General features: G+C 39.9%; 1 protein-coding gene across 2 annotated transcripts in view; it reads right to left on the reverse strand.

Annotated features, from left to right (window-relative positions):
• ralgps1 (Ral GEF with PH domain and SH3 binding motif 1) overlaps window positions 1–26,238 on the reverse strand; it is a 165,307-nt gene that overhangs the window by 105,184 nt on the left and 33,885 nt on the right. The window contains exons 6-8 of one of the 2 annotated variants that reach the window (XM_066643689.1): window positions 23,412–23,495; window positions 14,477–14,566; window positions 11,290–11,379 (exon numbers count right to left, since the gene is read on the reverse strand). In XM_066643689.1, coding sequence (XP_066499786.1) covers window positions 11,290–11,379; window positions 14,477–14,566; window positions 23,412–23,495 — 264 coding nt within the window. Of the gene's footprint in view, window positions 1–11,289; window positions 11,383–14,476; window positions 14,567–23,411; window positions 23,496–26,238 lie in introns of both variants that reach the window. The other variant, XM_066643688.1, reaches the window with a different exon arrangement.

Here is a 26,238-nt window from a genome sequence, read left to right on the forward strand (position 1 = left end):
AATTACCGACCAGTCTCTCTCCTCCCCTTCCTGTCTAAAACCATTGAAAGAGCTGTCTTTAAGCAGGCAACAAAATTCCTCTCCCAACATAACCTCCTTGAATCTAACCAATCCGGCTTCAAGAGCAGCCACTCGACGGAAACTGCGCTTCTGTCAAGATGTCCAAGATGGCGCCGAGGATGGCAGCCACGGTGACGAGCTCCTCCATGTTATGTTTGTTTTTGTTAATTAATGTTGTCTATTGTACCTCAAACTTGGTCAGCTGGAACAGAGAACAGTTACTAACCGCCAGGGACAACATTTCTCCTGATCTTATGCCGGAATTTATTCAAGAACCTTCAGAGTGTGTGGAAATCTTTACAACGGCCGCGCTGACGCTGCTCGGCCTCACAAGGAGACGCTGGAGGCGCAGACGAAGGGGCAGACGTGCGGGCGCGCTCGTGCGTCTCAGGCGGCGTGGGCCTCGCACACCTCTACCATCATTATTCCTCTCCAACCTCCGATCTCTCAGCAACAAAACTGAGGAACTACTCCTGCTCCACCGGACCAACAAGGACTTCTCCTCTGCTTCTGCCCTCTGCTTCACGGAGACCTGGCTGAACGAGCTGATCCCGGACAGTGCGCTGGACGTACCGGGCTTCCAGCTACTGAGAGCGGACAAAGACGTGGAACGTAGCGAGAAGAGTAGGGGAGGAGGAATCTGCTTCTACATCAACGAGTGCTGGTGCAGAGATACTACAGTATTGTTAACATCATACTCTCCTCATCTGGAGTCTCTCTTCATCAACCGTCGGCCGTTTTACTCTCCCAGAGAATTCAGTTCCTTCATTCTGGCCAGTGTGTACATTAGGCCGAGCGCGTGCACCAGCGACGCGCAGAGACAACTGGCCAAACAGATAATGGAACTAGAGAGAGATCATCCAGACTCGCTGCTGATCATTCTGGGGGACTTTAACAGCGCTAACCTCACGAAATGACGTCATATATAAGCTTCTGTGAAGACAGCTGTATTTCAGCTAGAACACGTGTTAAACACAGTAACAGCAAACCCTGGTTTTCTATAGAACTGAAACAGCTTAGGCGAGAGAAGGAGGCATTCAGGAGTGGAGACAGAGCTGTCTACAAAAAAGCCAAGTACAGATTGGAGAAAGGGGTTAAAGCAGCGAAAAGAAAGTTCTCAGAGCAGCTGAATAACCACATCACAGCTAACGACCCATCGTCAGCCTGGAACAGTCTTCAGCTTCTCACTGGCTACAAGGTGAGAAATACCCCCCTCCACCTGAACGACCGTCAGCTCACCAACGACCTGAATGAGTTCTTCTGCAGATTTCAAACAATAGACAATCAGCAGACTCTCTCACCCCATCATCAACCCCCCTCCTCCCCCACACTGGCTCTCACACCTCCACCCCCAGCTTGTCTCACCATCAGCCTGCAGGACGTCCACAGACTCTTCAGCAGACAGAAGGTGAAGAAAGCCCCGGGACCTGATTCAGTCTCTCCATCCATCCTAAAACACTGCTGTGACCAACTAGCACCAGTCTTCACCAGCATCTTCAACAGATCACTGGAGCTCCGTTGTGTTCCAGCCTGCTTCAAGACCTCCACCATCATTCCAGTCCCCAAGAAATCCACCATCACTGGATTTAATGATTACAGACCTGTCGCCCTGACATCTGTGGTCATGAAGGTCTTTGAACGCCTGGTCTTAGCCCACCTAAAGACCATTACAGACCCCCTGCTGGACCCCCTGCAGTTTGCATACAGAGCAAACAGATCTGTTGATGATGTGGTCAACCTAACTCTCCACTTCATCCTTCAGCATCTGGACAGCCCTGGAACCTACGCTCGGGTTCTGTTTGTTGACTTTAGCTCGGCTTTCAACACCGTTGTGCCGCAGCTACTTCAAAGCAAACTGTCCCAGCTGTCAGTGCCGGACTCCATGCGTCAGTGGATTGCAAACTTCCTCACAGACAGAAGACAGTATGTGCGGCTTGGGAAACACACCTCAGACCTTCGAACACTCAGCACTGGAGTTCCACAAGGGTGTGTTCTTTCACCCCTTCTCTTCAGCCTTTACACCAACGACTGTGTCTCCAAGGAACCAGCTGTAAAACTCCTGAAGTTTGCAGATGATTCCACTCTGGTGGGCCTCATAGCCAATAGTGATGAGTCTGCTTACAGAAAGGGGGTTGGTCAGCTGGTGTCCTGGTGCAGTGACAACCACTTGCTGCTGAACACAGACAAGACTGTAGAGATGGTGGTGGATTTCCGACGCAACCCACCCCCTGTATCCCCCCTCTACATCAATGGCACCGCAGTTTCCACTGTAGAGTCACTCAAGTTCCTGGGCACCACCATATCCAGGGACCTGAAGTGGGAGAGGAACACCATCTCCATCACCAAGAAAGCTCAGCAGAGAATGTTCTTTTTGAGACAGCTCAAGAAATTTGACCTGCCACAGACCCTGATGATCCAGTTCTACACAGCGATCATCGAGTCCATCATCACCTCATCCATATCCACCTGGTTTGGTTCCTCTACCTCACAAGAAAGAGCCAGGCTCCAGCGCATCATCAGATCAGCAGAGAAGATCATTGGATGTAACCTGCCAACGCTTCAGGAGATCCACACCAGCAGGGTGAGGAAACGCGCTCACAAAATTACGCTTGACCCCTCACATCCTGGACATCACCTCTTCCAGACTCTCCCTTCTGGTAGAAGACTAAGGACCATCAAAACCAGCACAACACGACATGCTAACAGCTTCTCAACCACAGTGAACACCTCTGAGTCTCCAAACCACTGAACTAAACCGACTGGACTTAACTGCACTGAACAGGACACTTTACTCACTTGCACTTTGCTATTTTGCACAGCTGTACAGAAGTTCTATTTCTGTAACTCCTACAACAATATATAATATAACCTACTTCAGGAATATTTGGAAACATTTATATTCATACTCATATCTGTACAGTATAGATTTTATACTTTATGTTGTCTATTTTATGTCTTAACGCTCTTTTTTTTTTCTAGTACTTAACTGTATTCTTTAGTTTATTTATTGTTTATTGTACCTCTTTTAGAGTTATGTTTGTTAACAGTCTGTGTTACATGTCATACATGTGTTGCTTTCACCAAGACAAATTCCTAGTATGTTTAACATACCTGGCGAAATAAAGAGATTCTGATTCTGATTCTGATAATGGAAGCTCCTAAAGATGCCAAAGCGACAGGTCAGTCCTCAGTTCTTATCATGCTTGATCTATCAGCAGCATTTGATACGGTCAACCATCACATCTTACTAAACAAACTTACTGACATGGGCTTCAAGAACAATGCACTCTCCTCGTTTGAGTCTTATCTCACTGGACGATCCTTCAATGTGTCATGGCTTGGACAAATATCAGCGCGACACCACCTCACCACAGGTGTGCCCCAAGGCTCAGTGCTGGGACTCCTCCTCTTTGCCTTGTACACCACCTCTCTAGGCCCAATCATACATTCACACGGCTTCTCCCATCACTGCTATGCAGATGACACTCAGCTCTATTTATCCTTTCCTCCAGGTGACACTACCCTTAGCTGGTCACATCAAATTTAAATCACTAATGATGGCCTTCAGAGTATTCACTGGCTCTGCTCCCATCTACCTCAATAGACTCTTAAAACCATATGTTAGTGCCCGCCCTCTCCATTCCTCAAAGGAGCGCTAACTAACACGGCCAACCCCCCATACAGATCAGTCAAGGCTATTCTCATCTCTGGTACCACGCTGGTGGAACAGCTACCACCAAGTGCCTTGAAGCTGCCCCTACACTGAAGTTCTCACGGACTCCTAACTATTATTACCAGTAGATTGACCAGAGGAGAATAGGTCACCCCTTGTGAGCCTTGGTTCCTCCCAAGGTTTCTTCTTCCGCTGAGGCGGGTTTTCCTTGCCACTGTCTCCCCTGGCTTGCTCACCTGCGTTTTTTTACATTTCATGTCAAATCTTGGTCTTACTGGAATTCTGTGAAGCTGCTTTGTGACAACATCAGTTGTAAAAAGTGCTGTACAAATAAATTTGATTTAATTTGATATGTTAAATTAGTATTTAAAACACAGCAGCACATTCTCTGAAATTTATTTTAATTAACATTGCTTTATAAATAACTATATAGCTCTATAGCCGGTCAAACTGTATTTGTAAACTGGATAATCAATTATTCATTTATTTTCTGCAACCATTTTTATCATGTTCAGGGTCACGGTGTGTCCGGTTTATGGCTAGAATCACTTGGTGTCCCAGTCCATCACACTATATACCATTATATTTAAAAAAATATAAATCAAATAACCCATGCAGACACAGGGAGAACACACCTCCTCACAGACAGTCACCTCTAGGTGAACCCATATCCTCAAGGTCAATGGAGCTATGTGACTGTGACATTACCTGCTGTGCCTCCATGCCACCCGTCATGAAATAAAGGGTTATTACAAAATGCATATACAATTATCATGCCATGTGTGTGCTAAATTAATTATAGTAGGGTGGACATGCAACTGCAGAGCACAGGCTGTGGTATCAAACTGAGGCTAAATCCGACCATAATTACATACAGCAAAATGTTCCTGAATTTGTCCAAATTTTTAACAATTGGTTCTCTGACAAAATGTAGAATGTTTAATCCCCAAACACTGAGGCCCCTGATTGATCTTAACACTTATGGAAAGAAATCATGCTTGAAATCTTTACATTCTGTCAAATAGTCTTCCTTCCCTGGCTTAGAGAACTTTAAGCTGTAGTTTTCTCAGGCTCTCATCCACTAACACTTTATGTCTTCCGTTTTTCATAATTAGGATAAAAAAAATAAATAAAATAAAAAATCTGGCCTGCGTGGAACCAGAGAAAGACATGTAATTGTGATCTTCCGGTCCAACTTAACTGGTTAAGAAGCAATGTTTTGGAGCCTACTGAACCATTAAAATATTCCTGCTCTATAGAAAGTATTAAACTTATGTTAATTGGTGATATTTTCTCAAAGCATTTCTGATGATAAGGTCTATAATGAACATGCCTAGTATGAACTGAACTTGTATTCATTTACAACAGTTGTTGGTGACAGCTGACCTTCTGAGCATTAAACAAAAACGTATATAAAATCCTAGTCACTTCCAGTCCCATGTGCTGTTATATAAAAACAAAAAGAGAACACAATCATTGATGGGCTTCCCTCATTAAATTTAAGCAGAAGTTTGAAATGGTTTACAGCCCGTTGGCAATAAAGCACTCACAGCACAGATAACATTCAGCTAAATTACAATTACTGACCACACAGTCAAATATCCGCCGCAATAAACAGAGTAGTTAAAGGCTTCCTTAATCATTTAAAAGGAATGCCGCAAGTTGGCAGACAAAACACTGCATGGTTATAAACAGCATTTGCTAAATAAAGCCCTGATAAAGTAGAGCTTCTTGGAAGGTAGATACATCACATTATTAATGTCAGTTTTGTGTTAATCCTGCTTAACACTGACCTCAGGGACGTTTTATGAGAGAACAATACGTCCAGGCTCTGAACAAGACTGGGCTAAATGATTTAAATATACTAATTATTTGTAGTGTTTTAAATACTCCTAAAGGCAAAACATGAAGGTATCTAAATTTATGTAAATGACAAAAATGAAATAGAGAAGATTTTCATGCAAATAGCAGCAGTGGAATACAAATCAACTCTATTTCCGTTCCTTTCAGTTGCCAGAAAGCGTTTGGACCTTAAAAGTGTGGTGACGGGAAATGATAGAAAAAGATTCAGTGACATCTCTTTTAAAATGTTCCAAGCCACTCAATTGCTCTGAAAGGGATCAAATGGGTTCATTCTTTTTCTGACTATCCCGATACATTCAGAGTCCATTTTGCTTGCTCATCAAGATTTCAGCAGCAAGATCAAATGGATGGCAAAACATGAGCCGTCCCTAGAGGAATAAACATAAGCATTACATTGGCAGTTACATTATACAGCAACTCTAGTATTTGAGGTTTTCACACATGATAAATCCATGAAAGGAAGTGAAATATCAACTCAGAGATGGATTTTCCAATCCCTATTCCACTCTCTGTTACCTGCTTTACTTTTAAAAAAAGAAAGAAAAAAAAGAGAAATTTGTGCACCCCTAACTTATACCAAAATGTGATCTATTGCTCTGCTAGACTGCTTACTGAGTTTAATTAAGTGAATTAATACGCTAAGCTTAGTGGAAACAATTATATATGTATATTTAAGTAGTTCTACTCCATGCACATTCATTATACGACCAAAAGTTTTCCCCCTCCTTTGATGTAGTCACAGCTTCTACCATTCTGAGAAGTCTTTAGACCAAATTTGGAACATTTTTGTGAATATTTGATGGAATCATTCAGTGCTACATGATATCTACATTACTCAATTTGACTCTACTCTGCTTTTTCTGGCTTTTCCATGAGGCAAATTTTGTACCTGGTACCTGGAACAAGGTACTTTTATAGTACCTGTTTGCTTGTGGTTCTAAGAGAGCTGAGTTGGGACTATGCTGTGATGTGAAAATCTTGCAGAACACTGACTGGCCAGACTTGTCATTCATGATGATATGCAGACATCTAGCTAAACTAACCATTTCTAAATTCTTATTTAGCTTACAATAGCAGCTCAATTTTTTTTTTTTATTAATTTATTTATTTATTTTGAAAATGGTACAAATTTTTCTTGGATTGGTGCCCAATAAATAATCCAGCAAGAGCTGGATGGTGCACCAAGGAAAAAAAACTATACTGATCTGTGGTACTGGACAATTAACCAGGGTACCAGGAACCAAAAAGCAAGAAGAGCTGAGCAGAGTAACAAAGTACCATGCAGTGGAAATGCACTGTTAGTGAGGGCAGGTATGATTTTAAATGATTAACTCAGTATCAACAAAACACTCCATATCATCACAAAGGTACTGAATACTGCTTCTTCACTTTAAAATGTGCAGATCCACCGTTACACACCACAATGCCACAATACTGAAGGGCTTTAAAACACTGTAGCTAACAGCATTACTAAGCATGTTGAATTTTGTTTTAGTTGAAGTGCTGAAGCTGCTCCAGTATACCCCAATTCATTTGACGTTTTTTTTAATGGAAATAATATAGGCTCTTAGTGAAGAAAACATATTTGCTTCTACATAATCTCACATTTCACTTTGAAATATATTGATCCTTGATACAATCACATAACATCTAATGCTAAGTGAAATGCTAAACCCATCTCTTGAAATTCAGAGTTACAAATGAATCAATACATGTTCAATTAAAAGGTTTAAAATGAGCATCACTTAAATTCTAATGCCAGGAACATAAAAAGAAAAACACATTGTGTGCTAGTGCCACAGAACATACACCCCTTCGATGTAATCAAATACAACTTCTACTAATTTATGCAGTGTTAACATCCACCAGTATTAGGATCTTAATTCAATTTAAGAATTAATAAGATCTGACTCTTTTCCTAGCCACCACATTTCTGTCTAGAGAAGCTTCTCTTGATTTCCCCTGTGTTCATTTCAAGTCACTGAAACCCTGAAGTTTAATATATATACATTCATACTATTTATACATATATTTAGGTACAATGAATAAAATAAGCCTACACACCCCTGTGCAAATGGCTGGTTTTTGTGAGGTAATAAAATTGGACCAATATAAATAATTTCCCCCTTTAGTGTGACCCATAATCTGTGTAATTCAATTGAGAAATAAATTGATTTTTAGTGAAAAAATATCAAGAACTATAATAATGTGCAACACTTTGTTCAATCAATCATATTCAAACTCACGTTAAATAGTAGTCAGTACACACCTGTCATCAATTAAAGTAGAACTAGCGTCAAAACTCTTCTCAGTTCTGGCTCCCAGATGGTGGAACAAACTTCCACTGGCTGTCTGAACGGCTGACTCTCTTGCGGTCTTAAAGCGCAGACTGAAGACCCATCTCTTTGTGACCCACTTAAGTGAGTTCTAATCTAAGTGCACACTGAAATATACTGTTTTGTATATTTTCATTTTTAGGTATGAGCACTGACTAAAAGCTGTGTATTGCATTTATACTATGTTTTGTTCTTTCTAGGTATCAGCACTGGCAGTGTCTGAACTCAAGGGGAGGTTTGACTCTGTCATTCTGTCTGAACACTAAGCACATTTGCAAGTTGCTCTGGATAAGAGCGTCTGCTAAATCCTGTAAATGTAAATGTATATTGACTCTGTTTCAACCCATATTTAATTTACTAATGCTAACCATACCCTAGAAGACTTTGAAAAACCTTTTAAAAGACAAATGTCTGACACCATCTCACATCTATGACAATGTGATAGAGTTTTAGTTGCGGACTATGAACTTGTAAAAACTGAAAATCTTGCAGGGTCACTGCAAGATTTGGGAGATGATGGGAGTGTGCTGCAACTCCAGGAAGACTTACATAATTTTATTCCCACTTTGATCATTTGTCTGCAATGGTTAAATCATTTGAAAAGTTGTTTGGTGTAAGGCTGGCACTAGTTGCAAGTTATCAATGCTGAAAGCTATAAATGAGGAAAGGGTAATATAACAAAATTTCCAAAACATGAGATACCATGGCGGCACGGTGGCGCAGCAGGTAGTGTCGCAGTCACACAGCTCCAGGGACCTGGAGGTTGTGGGTTCGATTCCAGCTCCGGGTGACTGTCTGTGAGGAGTTGGTGTGTTCTCCCTGTGTCCGCGTGGGTTTCCTCCGGGTGCTCCGGTTTCCTCCCACAGTCCAAAAACACACGTTGCAGGTGGATTGGCGACTCGAAAGTGTCCGTAGGTGTGAGTGTGTGAGTGAATGTGTGTGTGTGTCTGTGTTGCCCTGTGAAGGACTGGCGCCCCCTCCAGGGTGTATTCCCGCCTTGCGCCCAATGATTCCAGGTAGGCTCTGGACCCCCCGCGACCCTAAATTGGATAAGCGGTTACAGATAATGGATGGATGGATGGATGAGATACCATGGAACAGTCAACATGATCATCAACAAGGGGATAAAATATGATACAACCGAGACTTCACCTATAACTGGACATCCTCCAAAACTAATGAAAACACAAGAAGACACTGCCAAGCGGCCTACAGCAACATTAAAGAAGCTCCAGGAATTTCTAGCAAGTATTGGTTGTGTACTACCTGTGACAACCACCTGTATTCTTCAAATGTCTGGGCTGTGGGGTAGGGTAATAAGTTGGAAAAATTTTCTTACATCCAAGCCTGGCTACATTTTGCAAAACTACATCAGGTCTGCGAAAAGCATGCGGAAAAAAATGATGGTTGGATGAGGAGAGGTCGAACTTTTGGTCCATAATTCCAAAACGTATATTTGGTTCAAAAAACAAAACTGCACCTTAACAAAAGCATATCATACACACAGTAAAACATGGTGGTAACAGCATTTTTTCTTCATTTGAACCTGGGGTTTTAGTAAAGGTGCATCGAAATATGAACAGTTTCAAATATTAGTCGATATTGGAACAAACATTTCAGGCCTCTGCTAAAAAGCTGAAAACGAAGAGCCTAGATCTGAATCTAACTGAAAGTTGAAGGGTGACCTGAAGAGGACTGTGCACAGTTACTTTAGGGGAAAAAAATATATATATATATATATATATATATATAAAACTGAAATTTGGCATGTGCATATGTATTCAGCACCTTTGCTATGAAGCCCCTAAAAAGTTCTAGTGCATCCAATTACCTTCAGAGGTCTCATGCTAAGTGAAATGAAGTCCACCTGGGTGCATCTTTTCTGAAAGGCCCCAGAGGCTGCAACACCATTAAGCCAGAGATACCAAAAACCAAACAACACCATGTGATGTTGTTGAGAATTTCTCATCCCTGGAACACCATCAAATTCATTATCATCAAATGGAAAGAACATGGTACCACAACAAACCTGCCAAGAGAGGGCTGCCCACCAAAACTCTCAGACCAGGCAAGGACCAGGGCATTAATCAGAGAGGCAGCACAGAGGCCAAAGGTAAACCTGAAGGAGCTGCAGAGTTCCCAAGAAGAGACTGGATCATCCGTCCATATGACCACAATAAGCCCTTGTTTGCTTCACAAAAAAAAAGAAAATCAAATGTTCAAATGTGTGGGAGTGTTCTGTAAATAAAATGATGCCAACCCTCAAATAAGCCATTTTAATTCCAGGATGTGAGGTAGAAAAACATGAAAAATGCCAAGGCGCATGAATACTTTTGCAAGGCAATGTACATGGCTCCTATGTGTTGTGTACTACCTCCAAATCTCCATTCACCACACTCAGCATTTCCCATGCTGTGTACTGTTTAGGCCAGGTATTCTTACTTCACTAGTCGCCAAGCATATTTTTCTGTCAGCCTTTTTCCATCTGTCCCCTGAGGCCCTGGAGTTTCCTGCCTAGGATGACAGTTTGAGGAAGCTATTGCCCATTTCCACAGACATAGACCAAGCACACATAAATTAATAGAGGAACAACTGTTCCACACATGCCAAAATACTTAGAGCATACAATCAGCATACAAATATCTGTTAATACATGACATATTTTTAAGCAAAAATGGTTAGTTGGGAATCAAAATCATATTTGTTTTTCTAGATTTGACTGGAAAATGAAATGGCTGGACATACCATACTTGTGTAACTGGGATGAGCAGTACCTTTGAATGGTTAATATGCCTTCAGATTCCATGCTGGCCTCACTGACCTTTACACACGTCTGAGGCATTCTTGCATGACATGGGGAAACTGCACCTTGCTCTCTAAAATTTTATAATGAAATTATTATAGCTTCCGCACCTTCAGTGTATCCACAATTTAAACTTGTTTGGTTAAGTACAATCGATCCCATTACAGTGACAGTTACATTTCAAAGTATACCGGCTCTATAATTTTCCACAACAAAGAGGCATGAGTTTGTGGGCTCCCTACTACCTGATAACTAAAGCCTCTCTATCTCAGCTCAGAGGATCTGAATGAAGCTCCATCTCTCCAGAGAATGTGGTTCCACCGCTCCACAGTTCAGTGCTGGGAGCTGACACATGAATGTGAGTGGTGGTGATTTCAGGTTTATTTGAAACTTAACAACTTGCAGATTGTCATTTATCAGCATTTTATTCCTGACAAATGTATTTTTTCCATCACATTCACATCTACACTACAGGTACAAAAGACATTCTTTTAATTAGTAAATTCAGCAACTACCTTTATTTGTTAGAACAGTGAAAACGATTTTGCTCTTACCGCCCAGGTCTTGCTGAGTCTGAAGATAGGAGCACTCTGTAAGGCAGACACCACTGACACTAGAGAGTGTAGGTTATTCAGTTCCAGAAGCTTCTGCAGAGACATTAACAATACAAAAATTATATAAAATGAAAAATTTAACAATCATTCCTTGAACTAGCTTAAAAATACGACAGAGTTTTAGGGCTACGGCATTGTAAAAAATATTAATAATAATAATAAGATTCCGAGAATATAGAAAGAATTATTGAGTAAAAAAGGTCAGTATAAATCCGAGAATATAATCAGAATATTTAGAGAAACACTGTTTGTATTATTATTTATTATAATATGTAGACAGACACACTCACGGTCTGTGCGCCATGAGTGAGTTGTGAAAGTCAGTGAAGTGAACGAAATTATTTGTTAAACACATCCACATGATGTGATGACTAAACCCCGTCAGTGCAGCCCCTGGCTGCAAGGCATAATGCTTTAGTTTATTGTATGAGTCCATGAGCTGTAACACGATGGAGCCTCGTGGCCACGCTGGAGTTAAACACGCTCTGGATCTATCATTTTCGTGATCATTAATTGTACCCTGTGAAACTACATGCCCTCTTCTGAAGAAACGGGTTAATGCACTGATTCAGGGTTTAAATATAAAAGACACACACACACACACACACACACACACACACACACACACATATACACAGTACTGTGCCAAAGATTTTAGGCACCTGAGAAAAAAAAGATTTGAAAATCTATTCATCTGAGCAATAAGAGATTATTTGCTCAACCCCCCCCCCCCCCCCAAAAAAAAAAATAAAAAGCACTATTCCAGTGATATTGTGATATTCTGATAATGAATGTGTTGGTTTAACCCTTTCTAAGTCTCTCCTTATTTGCAGTCCAGTATTATTTGAGGTTATCATCCAATACCTAGTTTTATCACTTAATAAATACTTCATTCATGTTAAATCAAGTATGCATCCTTACAAGCAAGGAAAACATCTGAAAATAAACTTTATTCTTCACACTCACTCACAAATCTACTACTCTACCTCCCACACTGACAAAGTCACTATTGCCATGCTCAATTTTCCAACGTTGGAAGCAAGTTCGAACCCTGACGTCTAAGAATTTATAAATAAATGTTGGGAGGATCCTTAGTTTGGTGTGTTTTCTATGTCTGTTCTATCTATCAGCTTAGCATAGCCGGCTTAGACTCAGTGGAGCATGCCTGAGGGCGGCAGGAAAAAGAGATTACAAAAAAACTGCACGTGATCACTCCAGGTTGAGAGGTAGAGGAAGAAAAGCAGCCATGCAGCTGGAATTCCTGTGTTCCACATCAGGACAGAAAGCCAGCTGATAGAATTCACAGGTGAATTCTGATCTGCTGTGAGCCCACTGCATGTGTGGCGCCACTATAAAAAGCTTCTACAGCTCCTTTAAAGCAGCTCCCAAAAAATATGGAGACACAAAAAACACATGGTCAACAACAACAGCCTGAATTTCTTGATAGTAAAAAATTGTGATGTGATTTAATTTTTAAAAATAATGTTCCTCAAAAAAAGTAATAATGTAACCAAAGATTCCAGAAACCTAGAAGAATTTCAGTATATAAAGGGCAAGAGCAGAAACCTAAGCTAAATAACTGTAATCTCTAAACTGTCAGACAGCACCACATCAATACTCTTGTTTGTAGTTGATATAACCACATGTGCACAGAATTATTTTAACAGCCATTTATGAAGCACTATAATAGTAGTTACATCTAGTTACATCCAGAAATGCCCATTAAAACTTTATATGTGTTCAAATACAGCATCAAAGGGTGGACCAGTCCATAATATAAATGAGGTGGGGTTTGTGAAATTGATGCTGTGTGTTTTGGACCACAGGAAAGGAAGACCCTGACTGTTACCAGTAATGAGTCCAAACACCAAGGTGTGTCATGGTATGGCACTGTGTAAAAGGTAATTTACACTTCTGTGATGGCAGCATTATTGCTAGAACATATGCGGCCCTCAAGATGCATTTTTCCAGAGACATCCACTCAAGCTGTACTGATTATATAAGGTATTGCTGCGAAGTGTGCAGGCACTGGACACACCTGCCTGTAATCTGATCTCTCCATAAGAGAGATTTGAAATGCAAAATGCCACAAAGAAAACATTATACTGATGTTTAGCTTAATATGCCTTTGCCAGAAGACCGGAGCAAATTTTACAACGCTTCAACACTTGCTGTCTTCAGTGCATACATATCTTTAGTTGTGAAAAGAAATGGCAAAATTAAAAATAATGAACCCTTTTTTTAAATACAAGAATAAAAATATTTAATAATGTAATAGTTCAATAAAAATATATATGTGTATTAGAATGTGCACTTATACTGCTTTTAAATTAACAAAGGCCAAATCCCTGCTTTCTGTTATATTTGTTGCATCTTCCATAGAGTTTCAGCTTTTTCTAATTTGAGCTTACAAGATTAATAAAAAATTAAACACTTTGAATTTCTAATTTTCAAACAGTTCAGGAATACAAAGCAACACTGATATTTCTTCTTTCCTCAGTACATTGTTTTCTAAAGAATTGTTTCAGAGTAACACCACAGGATTTTGGCTGGTTTTTTATATTTACTTTGAGAACATGGTTAACAAGCTAAAATATTTAAGTTTATATTGAGATTGCTTAGTATCGTAGTCTGTTCATTCCCTGTATACATAGGAATATATACATAAACCCTTCATAAAGCTATTTAAAAATTATTAAATGAAGTAATAATTAATGCAATATTAAAACTATTGAAAATTATGTGTGCAGCATCCTTTTTCTTCCCTGCATTTTGACATATTCTTGACAATAAATTAGGCATATAATATACATGACAATACGCTACCATAAAACAAAAACAAACAAAAAATTTAAAAAACAAAAATACATTTATTAGAAAAAAAAAGTTAAGGGTCAAGCTTGTATCTTTACTGATTAAGTACCTGGCTGATCTAACACATAGCCATAAATGTCAACCTCACTAAATTTTAAGAGGGCTGCGTTGGGTTTAGCCCAATGGAAACATACCATCAAATGTAGGATACAGAGGTCACTTCACATATCTGAAGCAAACTAACTGAGGATGTAGAGTGACTAATGTTTAAAAAACAAATAGATATGACAGACAGAAGACAACAGTGTCTCACCTTGGCGATTTTAATGAAGTGACCCAAGATTTCAGCTCGGATCTTAAGAGTCTGAGCAGTTAATATCTCCCTCACTGCCCAGAAACTGACCTGAAAACAGAAAACAGAACAGGTATAAAATTTAAATGCAAAATTTGAAATCACACGGCATTTGTCAAAAGGAGAAAGTCCAAATTCAGTCTAAAAGTTATGCATAGCAACATTTTTGATGTGCTACATTATTCCTTGTTTGCTCATGGTCAGTATTACCAACATCTCAGTTCATATTTGGCCTGTTCTATAATTTGATAGTTGTCGTTGCATGTAAATAGCAAAATAAAGTTTGATATCTTAAAATGTTTAAATCCTTTCTTCAGTATCTTAGCCCCAAAATATAATGATTTTACATTTCCATATACAGTGTTAAATATATTACAGAGTATTTATTTAACACTACAATACTGGATTAAAAGACAACACAAACATTAAAATAACTTCCTTGTTCCTACATTCACTGACTATTTTATTAGCACCACTGACACTATTAATATATGTGCCACTGGAACAAGTGGATCTATGGTACAAATGGTCTACGTATTTACAGCAATGGTTCTTAATGCTTCAGATACCTTCCTTGTTGCCTCTCCATCTAAGATATAGCTAAAAACCAGAATACCAAAGCCAAGATATCTAATTTTAAACATTTAATGTAACACAAAAAAAAAAATTAAACCAAACAAATACATAATGAGTTCATGTGTATGTGAATTCCACATCCAAAACCTAAGACAAATTATTGACAAATCTCTAAACAGTTTATTGTGTGACAGCATACTTTAGATCTGTTAAATCTGGGTGACTCAGTAAACAACTGCTGCTAGAAAAGTCATTGAACTTATTCAATGTGTGAGCCTAGGTTTGCATGCAATTCAAAAATCAATCATGTTTTGTCCCAGAGTTTATAAACAATCCAAATGATCTTGACACATGTGAAAGATTAAGCACAAATGATGTTCAACCATGTTGTCTTTTCACTGAACTGTAGACCCTTATTTGTGGAAGAAAAAATAAAACATAAACATGTCCCCTATCTTGCAATGCAAAGCCTATTTATTTTGGAAAAGAGGGACAAAAAATTTTATTCTCTAATATAGTGAACTAATAATCATTACATGTACAATAGGTAACATAAACACATACCAAAATTGTTGACACGCTAGGTAAAATGCAAATAATAACAGAATGAAATTAGTAAATTCCCTTTGATTTGGTGAAATGTACAAATAATATAGTATAACAGGATTATTTTTTTGAATATTTGATTATAAATATATAGTTTAGTTTAGCTGCAGCATAAACAGGTTGTGTTGTAATGGTGTAGTTCTAGTCCCAGAGTTTTTGATGATCACCTTTCACTTATATAATGCCAATGCCAAATCCTCTTACGAAAAACAACAACAACCAAACCAGATTTTTAAACAGTTTGCAGGGTGACATTTCTCAAACCCTTGAATAGGAACTGCTACAGCTCCCCAAATGGAAAGTACTTTAAATCAAGTTTTACAACCCAACAAATGATATATATAGCATTCTATGTCATGAACGCAATTTCTCATACACAGGTCTGCAAAACCAATAAACACTATGCATGAAAATTTAGCAGACTGGAGGGAAAACACCACAGATCTTCTTGAATGAAAGGAGTAACTGATTTTAACGGCTACTTTACTTGAAGTGAGAACGTCTACAATTTCACAACAAACCTTCCTATTATTAATGAGCTTGTAAATGTCCTTGCAACTGTCCTTCTGAATGAGAAAGCATATAAAATATTAAATGAAACAGGAAATAAATATGCTGTAACAATTATGTTGACTTTCATGGTCCTTCTTTACCTAATTGTCCCCTTACGAAAGTAAATTAAGGCAAGGCATGTTTTCATAGAGCACCTTTCATACACAATGGTAATTTAAAGTGCTTTTCAGAGAAAATAAAATTATTAAAATGGTAAAAGATAATAACTGCCATTAATTTTACACTTTTACTATTTTAAACCTTTATACATGCTCAGATTCTATTAAGGAAATGGATAAGCAGGTCCTTGCACCCATATGGCACATGATATAGAAACAAAAGATTTGATAAAAAAACACCAATAGACAATCAAATGAAATGCTAATATTTTAGGAAGATGCTAAAGATTTAACATTAAAACAAAAAGCTAAATATAAAACTAAAGTTGGGATTCTTCTAATGTTCTCTGCAACTGGTTCCATTTAACGATGGCATGATAGTGAAATGCTGCACCTCTATTTTGAGCCTTCACCATACGCAGGAACAACTGACTAGTTCCAAAAGATCTGAGAGTTTTGCTCAGCTCATATTTCTGTAGCATATCTGATAAATACACTGGTCCTACGCCATTAAGAAATTTATAGACCAGCAACAGTGCCTTAAAAGCAATTCTGTAAAAGTCTTGTATCCAGTGTAAGAATATAAAAACGGGGGTGATGTGTTCTCTACTTTTACACTTAGTGAGAACTGGAAAAGCTGTATTTTGAACCAGCAAAAGCTGTTAAACAGCCTTTTTGGGAGGCAAGTTAGAACACAATTATACATGAATGAGTTTTTCTGGCTCTTTTTTAGTCTGACATTTTCACATTTTTTGATGCATTTAAAGAGATCAAATGCTTAGCAACTTAACTTAACTTGCTTTGACATAACTCATAAAACTAGTGTGTCTGATGCTACTAAGTGAGGCACATTTTTAAAAAGTTAATTGGTAGCATGTCAAGACTGCAAATGTATCCATTGTCTGTAACCGCTTGTCCATTCAGGGTCGCGGTGGGTCTGGAACCTACCTGTAATCATTGGGCAGAAGGTGGGAACACACCCTGGAGGGGGTGCCACTTCTTCACACGGCCACCCACACACACACACACACACACGCACGCACGCACGCACGCACGCACGCACGGACGGACGGACGGACTCTTTTGAGCTGCCAATCCACATACCAACTTATGTTTTTGGACAGTGGGAAGATACCAGGGCACCTGGAGGAAACCCACGCGAACACAGGGAGAACACACCAAGCTCTCTACAGACAGCCACCCGGAGTGGGACTTGAACCCACAACCCACAGGTCCCTGGAGCTGTAAAAATGTAATTGTTGACAGTACTAATATGGGACATTTTAACTAATGAATGAATTAATGTCTTTACATGGTGATGGAGAATATACAGGCTCATTGGTGGATATAGACTTATCCGATATGCTTGTCCGATATTATACATTATGGATTAAATTTGGCTAAGACTTAAATGCAATTATTTTAGACAAGCAATCAACTTAAAATCACAATTAATAAGTAACCTATGGAGGTTTTGACATATGTCTCCCTGAACCATGGGATTAGGGAAACAGAAATGCCAAGTGTCATTTCAATCATAGAATTGTCTCATCCTAATTTTCCCTGACATTTTAATCAATAGGAATTCATGAATATTGCTTTCTGCCTTCGTCATCTGATATTTCTGAGGTTGTCAAAAACATTGTTTGTGCCATAAAAAAATTAAATATATGACTGGAGATCAACTACAAATTAAATTGGCAATACTGAATACCTTAAAACAATTAAATAAACAAAGACATGTTGCTCATTCAGTCATGCAGTTCCCTTTCTCCTCATTCGTATGTCTTTTTCAGTTTTTAACCTCATCTTATAGTAAATGTGAGTTCAGTGCTGTAACTGGAGGTGCTCAGATGAGGGGTACAGTATACAGTATTAATTCTGCACTTGTCACACCCAAGAAGTGGAGCAAAACCTGAATGTCTCATTTAATTTCATGTTGACTGACCAAGGCAATCCACTAAAAACTCACTGGAATGTCTTGAGTCACAATTTATAGATTGGTAGTCATTCCAGATACCAGAATTAACATGCAAATTCACTGGAAAGTATTTTTTCATGTCCCATTTAACATTCAGGTGTAATCAAGTCTGCGGCAATATGCAGACATTTGTCATTTACAATTTACAAATTATTTACATAATTAAATTAAATTAAACCATTCTTAACAAATTGCTGCTATAAATGGACAATTGAGCACAATGGTAGAAGAACACTAACTGCCCTAATCTGGCTTTTATCATGTTGATCGTACCCTCTCAGGGAGACTGAGATCAGTTTTGCTATTTATAACACTTTTGGCTCTGGATGGCTGAGAATTTTTAATATTTTAGTGAAAAAAGTACTATATGGAAAAAAAATATAACCACCAAAATTGTAAACACACTGTATCAAAAAACAATCCCCATTTGATTCTGTAATTTTTGAAAAACAACACCCACCCACACACACACAATGTATTAAAAAAAAATGCAAGTAATATTCTACATGTAACTAGTGGTTACATATTGAATCCTACAAACTCTCATTGTTAGAACTAACCATTTATGGATTTTCCCCAATATATAAATTAAAAATTCCCACTGCTGTTCATGCTGTGTTAAAATTTCATGATGAATAGATTAATAGAAATGCTGCATAATGACTTTACAATGGAGTTTTGCTGGATTCACTGTCCTTAAAAAAGAAATAATATATAAAAATCAGTGGCGTATGCTGGTCTTTCAAGGAGGGGAAGCTCAATTTCGGCCTACATCATAAAATGTGTCAGTTTATTTGTACTGTGATGAAGTGAACGACCCAGAAGCTGGAAGATTGCTCATATTCAGAAGCTTTATTGAACTTGTATTCTTTTAAACAGAACAGCAACATTCAGAAAGCATGACCTCTATTTGAAAAGCCTGCTATCACTTTTCCCCAGCCCTGAAGTTCAGTGACGGTAACTTAACATTATTACCCTGGGTGACATGAATGCCCATCCCTTAATTAACGATGCCCAGTCACATGCTCCTAACCAACTGTCATAAACACTACGCCACATTGCCCCCCCCCCCTCCCCCCCAGGAGCTAAATGTCCCAGTGCTCACTCTTCTGTGTCTGACTAGGTAACAAAGTCCTTAAGATGGCGAGGCCTGCTTCGTTTCCTTCTAGGCCGCGCCGCACCCGGTGCCCCGTCGCACACACACCGCTCCCGACATCTGAGACTGGACATCCGAGGTTGGGTATTTCCCCACTGTTCCTAGGCACAGGTGCCACAAACGGTGCTAAGCGGTCACGATGCACCACCACGAAACGCCGTCCCGTTTTAATCCGGTACACCACATCGCTAAGCCGGCCTGTCACCGTGTAGGGTCCCTCCCAGTCAATCTGAAGCTTTGGACACTTGCCTTTTCGTCGCTTGGGGTAAAAAAGCCAAACCGCTGCTCCTGGGGCGATTCGCTTTTATTTGGTTCCCCCTTGCCTCCATCCGTTGCAGTAAATTTCTCGCATACTCAGACGTGCTGTCACAGCCCTGCTGTACCCTCGGTGGCACACCAAATACCAATTCAATGGGTGTTCTTAACTCACGGCCAAGCATGATGTTGGCCGGCTGGTGTAAACTGAGTGGACTCTTGGACTGTGGTACAACATGCCCTCAACACCAATGGTAGCTGTAGGTCCCAGTCACTTTGGTTGCTCTCTACCACCATGGCCAGCTGTGTGGCCAAAGCGCGATTGAATCGTTCTACAAGCCCATCACTTTGTGGATGTAATGGTGTTGTCCGTGTCTTGGTGATTCCCAGCCTTGCACAGACCTCTTACATCACCTCAGCCTCAAAGTTTCTCCCCTGATCACTATGGCGCTCTTCCGGAGCTCCAAAGCGACTGAAAAAGTGATCCACTAGGCAGCTTGCTGTTGTGACAGCACTTTGATCAGGCACAGCGTAGGCCTCAGGCCACTTTGTAAAGTAGTCCATGGCTACTTGTTTCCTCACTCTGTCTCTGGAAACGGACCCAACACGTCCACCCCAACCCGTTCCATGGGTGCACCCGACTGTAACATCTGCAATGGTGCATGAGAGCTCTCTGTAGGGCCTTTCTTAGCTGTACAGACAGTACAGCAACGCACAAACAGCTCCACATCACGACTACAGCCTGGCCAATAAAACCCCTGTCTCAGCCGTCTCAATGTTTTTGCCACTCCAAAGTGTCCTACACCAACCTGTCCATGCACGGTTCTAAGAACTGCCTCACGCAGGGCCCGTGGCACTAGTAATTGTAGCACCTCCACTCCTGGTACCGGGCTTTCCCAGCGGTGATAAAGCAACCCCTCCTGCTCCTGTAGGTTTTGCCATTGTGAGTACAGAGCTTTCATGGCTGGCCCCAGCGGTGTCACCACCAACCACTCTGGCTTGCACCTCCCTCTTAGCCACTGTCTCAACTGCTTTAACTCTGCGTCCTCCTCCTGGGCTGTGCAGAGCTCACCTGGGCTCCATGGTGTGGTTAAGGCTTGTTGTACTCTGGCACAGCAAGCCTGTGGTTCAAATCTACCCTCTATCCGCTCACAGTACCGACATGTCTGGTCACCGCATGGCCGGCGGGAGAGTGCATCTGCGTTGTTGTGCTTCTTTCCCTCTCGGTGCACGATTTGGAACTGATACTCCTGCAGAGTCGTCAACCAGCATGCCATCAGTCCCTCTGGCTCTTTAAAACGCATTAGCCACTTTAGAGATGCATGATCGGTCCTGAGCGTGAACGGAGTGCCATACAAGTATGGTCTGAAGTGTTTCAGTCCAGCCACTACTGCCAATAGTTCTCACCTTGTAACGCAGTAGTTCCACTCTGGCTTGGACAGACCACGACTGAAATAAGCAAGCACCCGCTCCTGTCCCTCATGCTCCTGGGACAAAACAGCTCCAATCCCAAAGTTACTGGCATCAGTGTCCACGATGAATGGGCAACCAGCACGAGGCAGGGCCAGCACGGGTGCAGAGATGAGTGCGGCACGGAGCTGCTGAAACGCCCTGTCCTGTCCTTCCCCCCACTTGAATGAGGCCCCTTTTTCTGTCAACCAGTGCAGGGGTGCTGCATGGTTAGCAAAATCACGGATGAACCGCCTGTAGTACGACGCCAGTCCCAGAAAGCTCCGTAGCTGTTCAATGTTGGCTGGTGTCGGCCATTTCTGTACCACCTCCACTTTCACTGGATGGGTGGCTGTATATATATATATACACATTTTGATAAGATTTAATAAGATTTTGATCTTGTCAGTAAATTCAGTTTACTAAGTGTGCTTCTGATGGACCATAACAATTATATGCTAAGACTTGGAGAAATGTTCTGGAACCAAATTTTGTTTATCACATAAACCCATATCATTTTATAGCAGAAAACTTAATACTTGTTGTTTTATAACACTTTTATATTTATATCATTAATTTTAATTATACGTGGTCATTTTACATGTAGTAGTGCACATACTACCCAGTATGATGGCTTTTAAATGGGATATATTATACCTTAATGGCTTTTTAAAAGGCACAGATTACACATTTCCCTGAAGTCTTACAGAAATGTTTGTGACATGTTTTGGTCAAAATACCACAATATGTTGGTCATACCAACACTGCAGCACCATTCTTACTTGTCTAAACAGTCCTGCCCAGAATGGTTGCGTTCAGTGAAACCAACCCTGAGTGAGGAGCAGTAAGAAAATTGCAGAGAGAATGTTGGATTTTTTTTGCTGGTTTACAGATATTTCTGACCCATATTTAAATTTGTTTTTAATATGTGGTTGAAACCTGCCTTTTCTCACATAAAAGCATGTCTGATGCTTTAGGAAAAACCTCAGAAATATACTAAATGAGGAAGCTAAATCAGTATGGTTTTGTTTATCCCTTGTTTTCTGGCAACCAACAATAAACTGCTTGGACTGTCTTGTTTAGAAAACAATAAAGGTGGAAAGCACATCAGAAACCTACATTAATATAAACGTGCACTGAAACAAGACCAGGCAAGCCTAGTTTAGCCAGACTGCCATATATCTACTATCACAGAGGTGTTTCTGGCATTTCAAAAACAGGAAAACCCAAAATACATACCCTTGTAATTGGAAGGTCTCGAGAAGCTTTGGTGCTTCATATCAATGTCTTTGTTTACCTATGGTTTTTATTATGTGATTGTGTTGTACAGAAAATACAAAAGGACTAATAAATACAGAAATAAAAAAGGAGCATTTAGCACTATGAGCAGTTTTGTTCATAATATACAACACTGGCATCAGTATTTTATTAGTTCATTTTATTTAAAACTTTATGCTAAATCCTCTACCACCAAAGAACAAAAAAGCTGGAACATTTTGTTGATTTTAACAAATACAATTACATATAAATTCAATGTAACTGGTTAGAGTAAAGCACATGAAGTTTAATGTGGCTGTGTGCTGCTTTATGGAGTTTTATAAAATGTCTCCCCACCACTTCCTTTTACAACATTTTTAGGAAAGACACACACTCATGTGAAATAAGACAAATTCAGCAGTCCTCTTCACTCTGTGTGTAAATGTTGCTGAGTTGTGAGCCGTACTGCTGAGCTTGTGAATAGCAGAGAAATGTAACTAACGCAGAGCCAAACACAGCCCCAGAAACACACACAAATGGAGCATGTTCCTGTTTTATTTCGTACTATTTATTTATATGAAACACTGTACATGACCCCATCCAGATTCATTGGGCGATAAAGCTGTGTATGAGGCTCTGAGCTCTTTCATGAGTTATTGAACCTCGACACGAGCACGTGTCCTCATTGGTGGAAAAGCTCTATGAGAAACATGGCTGAACTAACAACAGATGGTGTAGTAGCACCACCTTGTAAATATATGGCTAAACTAACAGCAGAAGGTGAAATAATATTCCTACTCGCGCAAGCATATTTCAACATTAGGAGTCCATCAGTAAGTCAGTAAGTCAGTAAAGGTAAATGCCTCTTCTAGGCGTTTACATAATAAACCCACTTGAAATAAAGCACTAAGTTGAGTTAGTAAGGTAACTGAAGTAAATTCTCACCTGGTTGAACCTCCGTGTGAAGGCTACTACATTAGGCGCAAGACTGTGCTTCTCCTTCTTGTTCCATCCACAGCTGGCCAGCTCCTAAAATATGTTTTGAATAAAAAATAAAAACAATCAAACAATTAGTACTCGGTACTTATTTATTACTTTTTTGTTGTTGTTGCTCTTAATCGATAGTATTATACAGGGGTTGGACAATGAAATTGAAACACCTGGTTTTAGACCACAATAATTTATTAGTATGGTGTAGGGCCTCCTTTTGCGGCTAATACAGCGTCAATTCGTCTTGGGAATGACATATACAAGTCCTGCACAGTAGTCAGAGAGATTTTAAGCCATTCTTCTTTCAGGATAGTGGCCAGGTCACTATGTGATGCTGGTGGAGGAAAACGTTTCCTGACTCGTTCCTCCAAAACACCCCAAAGTGGCTCAAAAATATTTTGATCTGGTGACTGTACAGGCCATGGGAGATGTTCAACTTCACTTTCATGTTCATCAAACCAATCTTTCACCAGTCTTGCTGTGTGTATTGGTGCACTGTCGTCCTGATACACGGCACCGCCTTCAGGATACAATGTTTGAACCATTGGATGTACATGGTCTTACTGGTGCAATGTGCAATTAATGAAGACTGGCCACCAGGATGGTCCAATTTAGCCATGAAACCTCCCACACTAAAATGACAGGTGTTTCAGTTTCATTGTCTAACCCCTGTAAATGTCGCAAATATTATATAATATACACAACACAATACCTTACAAACTGAACATAGCCGAGCCACAGCAAAGGCTGGAGTACCCGTGATTCCCATGTAATAAACAATTAACTTTCAATTTTACAGATGATAACATCTGTCATGGCACAGATAATTGTACGAACACAAGATTGCTTAGGACCCTTGCACTATGAACCCTATGCATATATCTATTAAAGATAAAAATACACAATGAAGATTTATTTAAGCTTTTTAGTTTATATTTGTTAATCTAATGCATTATTATTTGATGTGAAACAAAAAAAAACCCTTGAAAACCTATAAATTAATAATAGGAATATGTTTTTGCTGATGACTCAGTTTTCTGCCCAGAGACAGCGTGAGATGACGTCATTTGAGTCAAAACGAAACTGAAAGTAAACGCCGTCTGCATTTTCCAATGCAGCGTCTTTAATTTTGATAATAGTGAGTATAATTACACCATTTCATGACGAATATGACACACAAATTTTGAAGGAGCACCTTGGTTTTTAGGTGTTTTTTCACAATGGATTACTCCCAGAGGCTTCACAGCACCGCGATGAGAGCGCTATTTTTAGAAACGGTAGGATCTGCGCTTTCTAACGGTATACGGAGCTCACAGACGCATTCAGACATTCAAGACTTACAAAGCTGGTTATATAAGGTGTGTTCTACCCTGTTCATTGCGGGGTTAGAGTTGTTTGGGTTAAAGGGTGTCCTGCCACATTTGACTCACCATGTATTACAAGGGAACATTCCCATGGTAATAAAAGTCAGGCTAAGACATTTTATAAACCCATGATAATAAAACAATTTATGTAATCACATTACTTGTTCATGCCAAAATGTATCAATCATATTGAAAATACATAATTTCCACTGAGTACATCTGTCGAGATTGTTCCAAAACTATGTAGTAGATATTAAACATGATCTACTTCCACAAGAGGGACTATGCACATATATATCTGTCATTCATTCACTGTCTGTAACTACTTATCCAGTTCAGGGTCGTGGTGAGTCTGGAACCTACCCGGAATCACTGGATACAATGCAGAAACACACCCTGAATGGAGTGCCAGTCCTTCACAGGGCAACACACACTCACAAATTCATTCACACACTCACACATATAGGCATTTTAACATGGCCAATCCACCAGGACTGTGGGAAGAAACTGAAGCAGCCTGAGGTAACACATATAGACACACCAAACCCCTCACTAGGACCCTACCTGTGGCATCACTGTGCCCCTAATATGCACATATGGACCTCCTTCAAAGAAACATGTTCAATTTACTGGGAAACATTCCATCAGAATATGCTGTGATTTCCAAAATTAATGTCATGAGAGGTTATTCAGGTTCATACAAGGTATGGCATATTTGCTGTATGTTAGAATTTTACAGCAAGCCTACAGACTGTGCAGTGAAAAAGCAGCTGGAAATATTTAGAAGCTTTTAAGTCGTGGTTTTGGATACTGAAGTTTCCATGTGGTTAAGCAGCAGGCTCTTTTGGATATTGTTCCTCATTACACAAAATATTCCTCTCTTTTTGCAAAGTCACCATTTTAGGCCACACAAGTTGATTCAGTATTTGCTACTTGGACATATTTACACTGCAAGGGAGCCATGACTTTTACATTGCAAGGGAGCCATGACTTTTACACTGCAAGGGAGCCATGCCTTTTACCTTTATTAAAATATTCTGGTTATCTACTTTTGCTGTTAGAATAAACGTTTATATGTCCTTATATCATTTATAATAAAAAGATGGGTGGCACGGTGGCGCAAGTTTTAGTATCACTGTCATGCAACTCTGGGGTTGTGGGTTCGAGCCCTGCTTTGGCTGACTCTTTGAGGAGTTTGGTGTTCTCCTTGTCTCCTCCGGGTGCTCCAGTTACCTCCCACAGAACAAAAATACGCTGGTATTGGCTATTTAAAGGTGTCCATACACTGATTTCATGGGCCCCATTTCATCTCCAACAACTTTGTTGTTTTATTTTAAACAGTACTATAATAAAACCTCAAAAATATTCACCTCTCCTTCAGAAGAGAATGTAATGTATCTTTTGGGAACGTAGCTGGA

Source organism: Hoplias malabaricus, chromosome 14 (genome assembly GCF_029633855.1).
Source record: "Hoplias malabaricus isolate fHopMal1 chromosome 14, fHopMal1.hap1, whole genome shotgun sequence".
Taxonomy (NCBI): domain Eukaryota; kingdom Metazoa; phylum Chordata; class Actinopteri; order Characiformes; family Erythrinidae; genus Hoplias; species Hoplias malabaricus.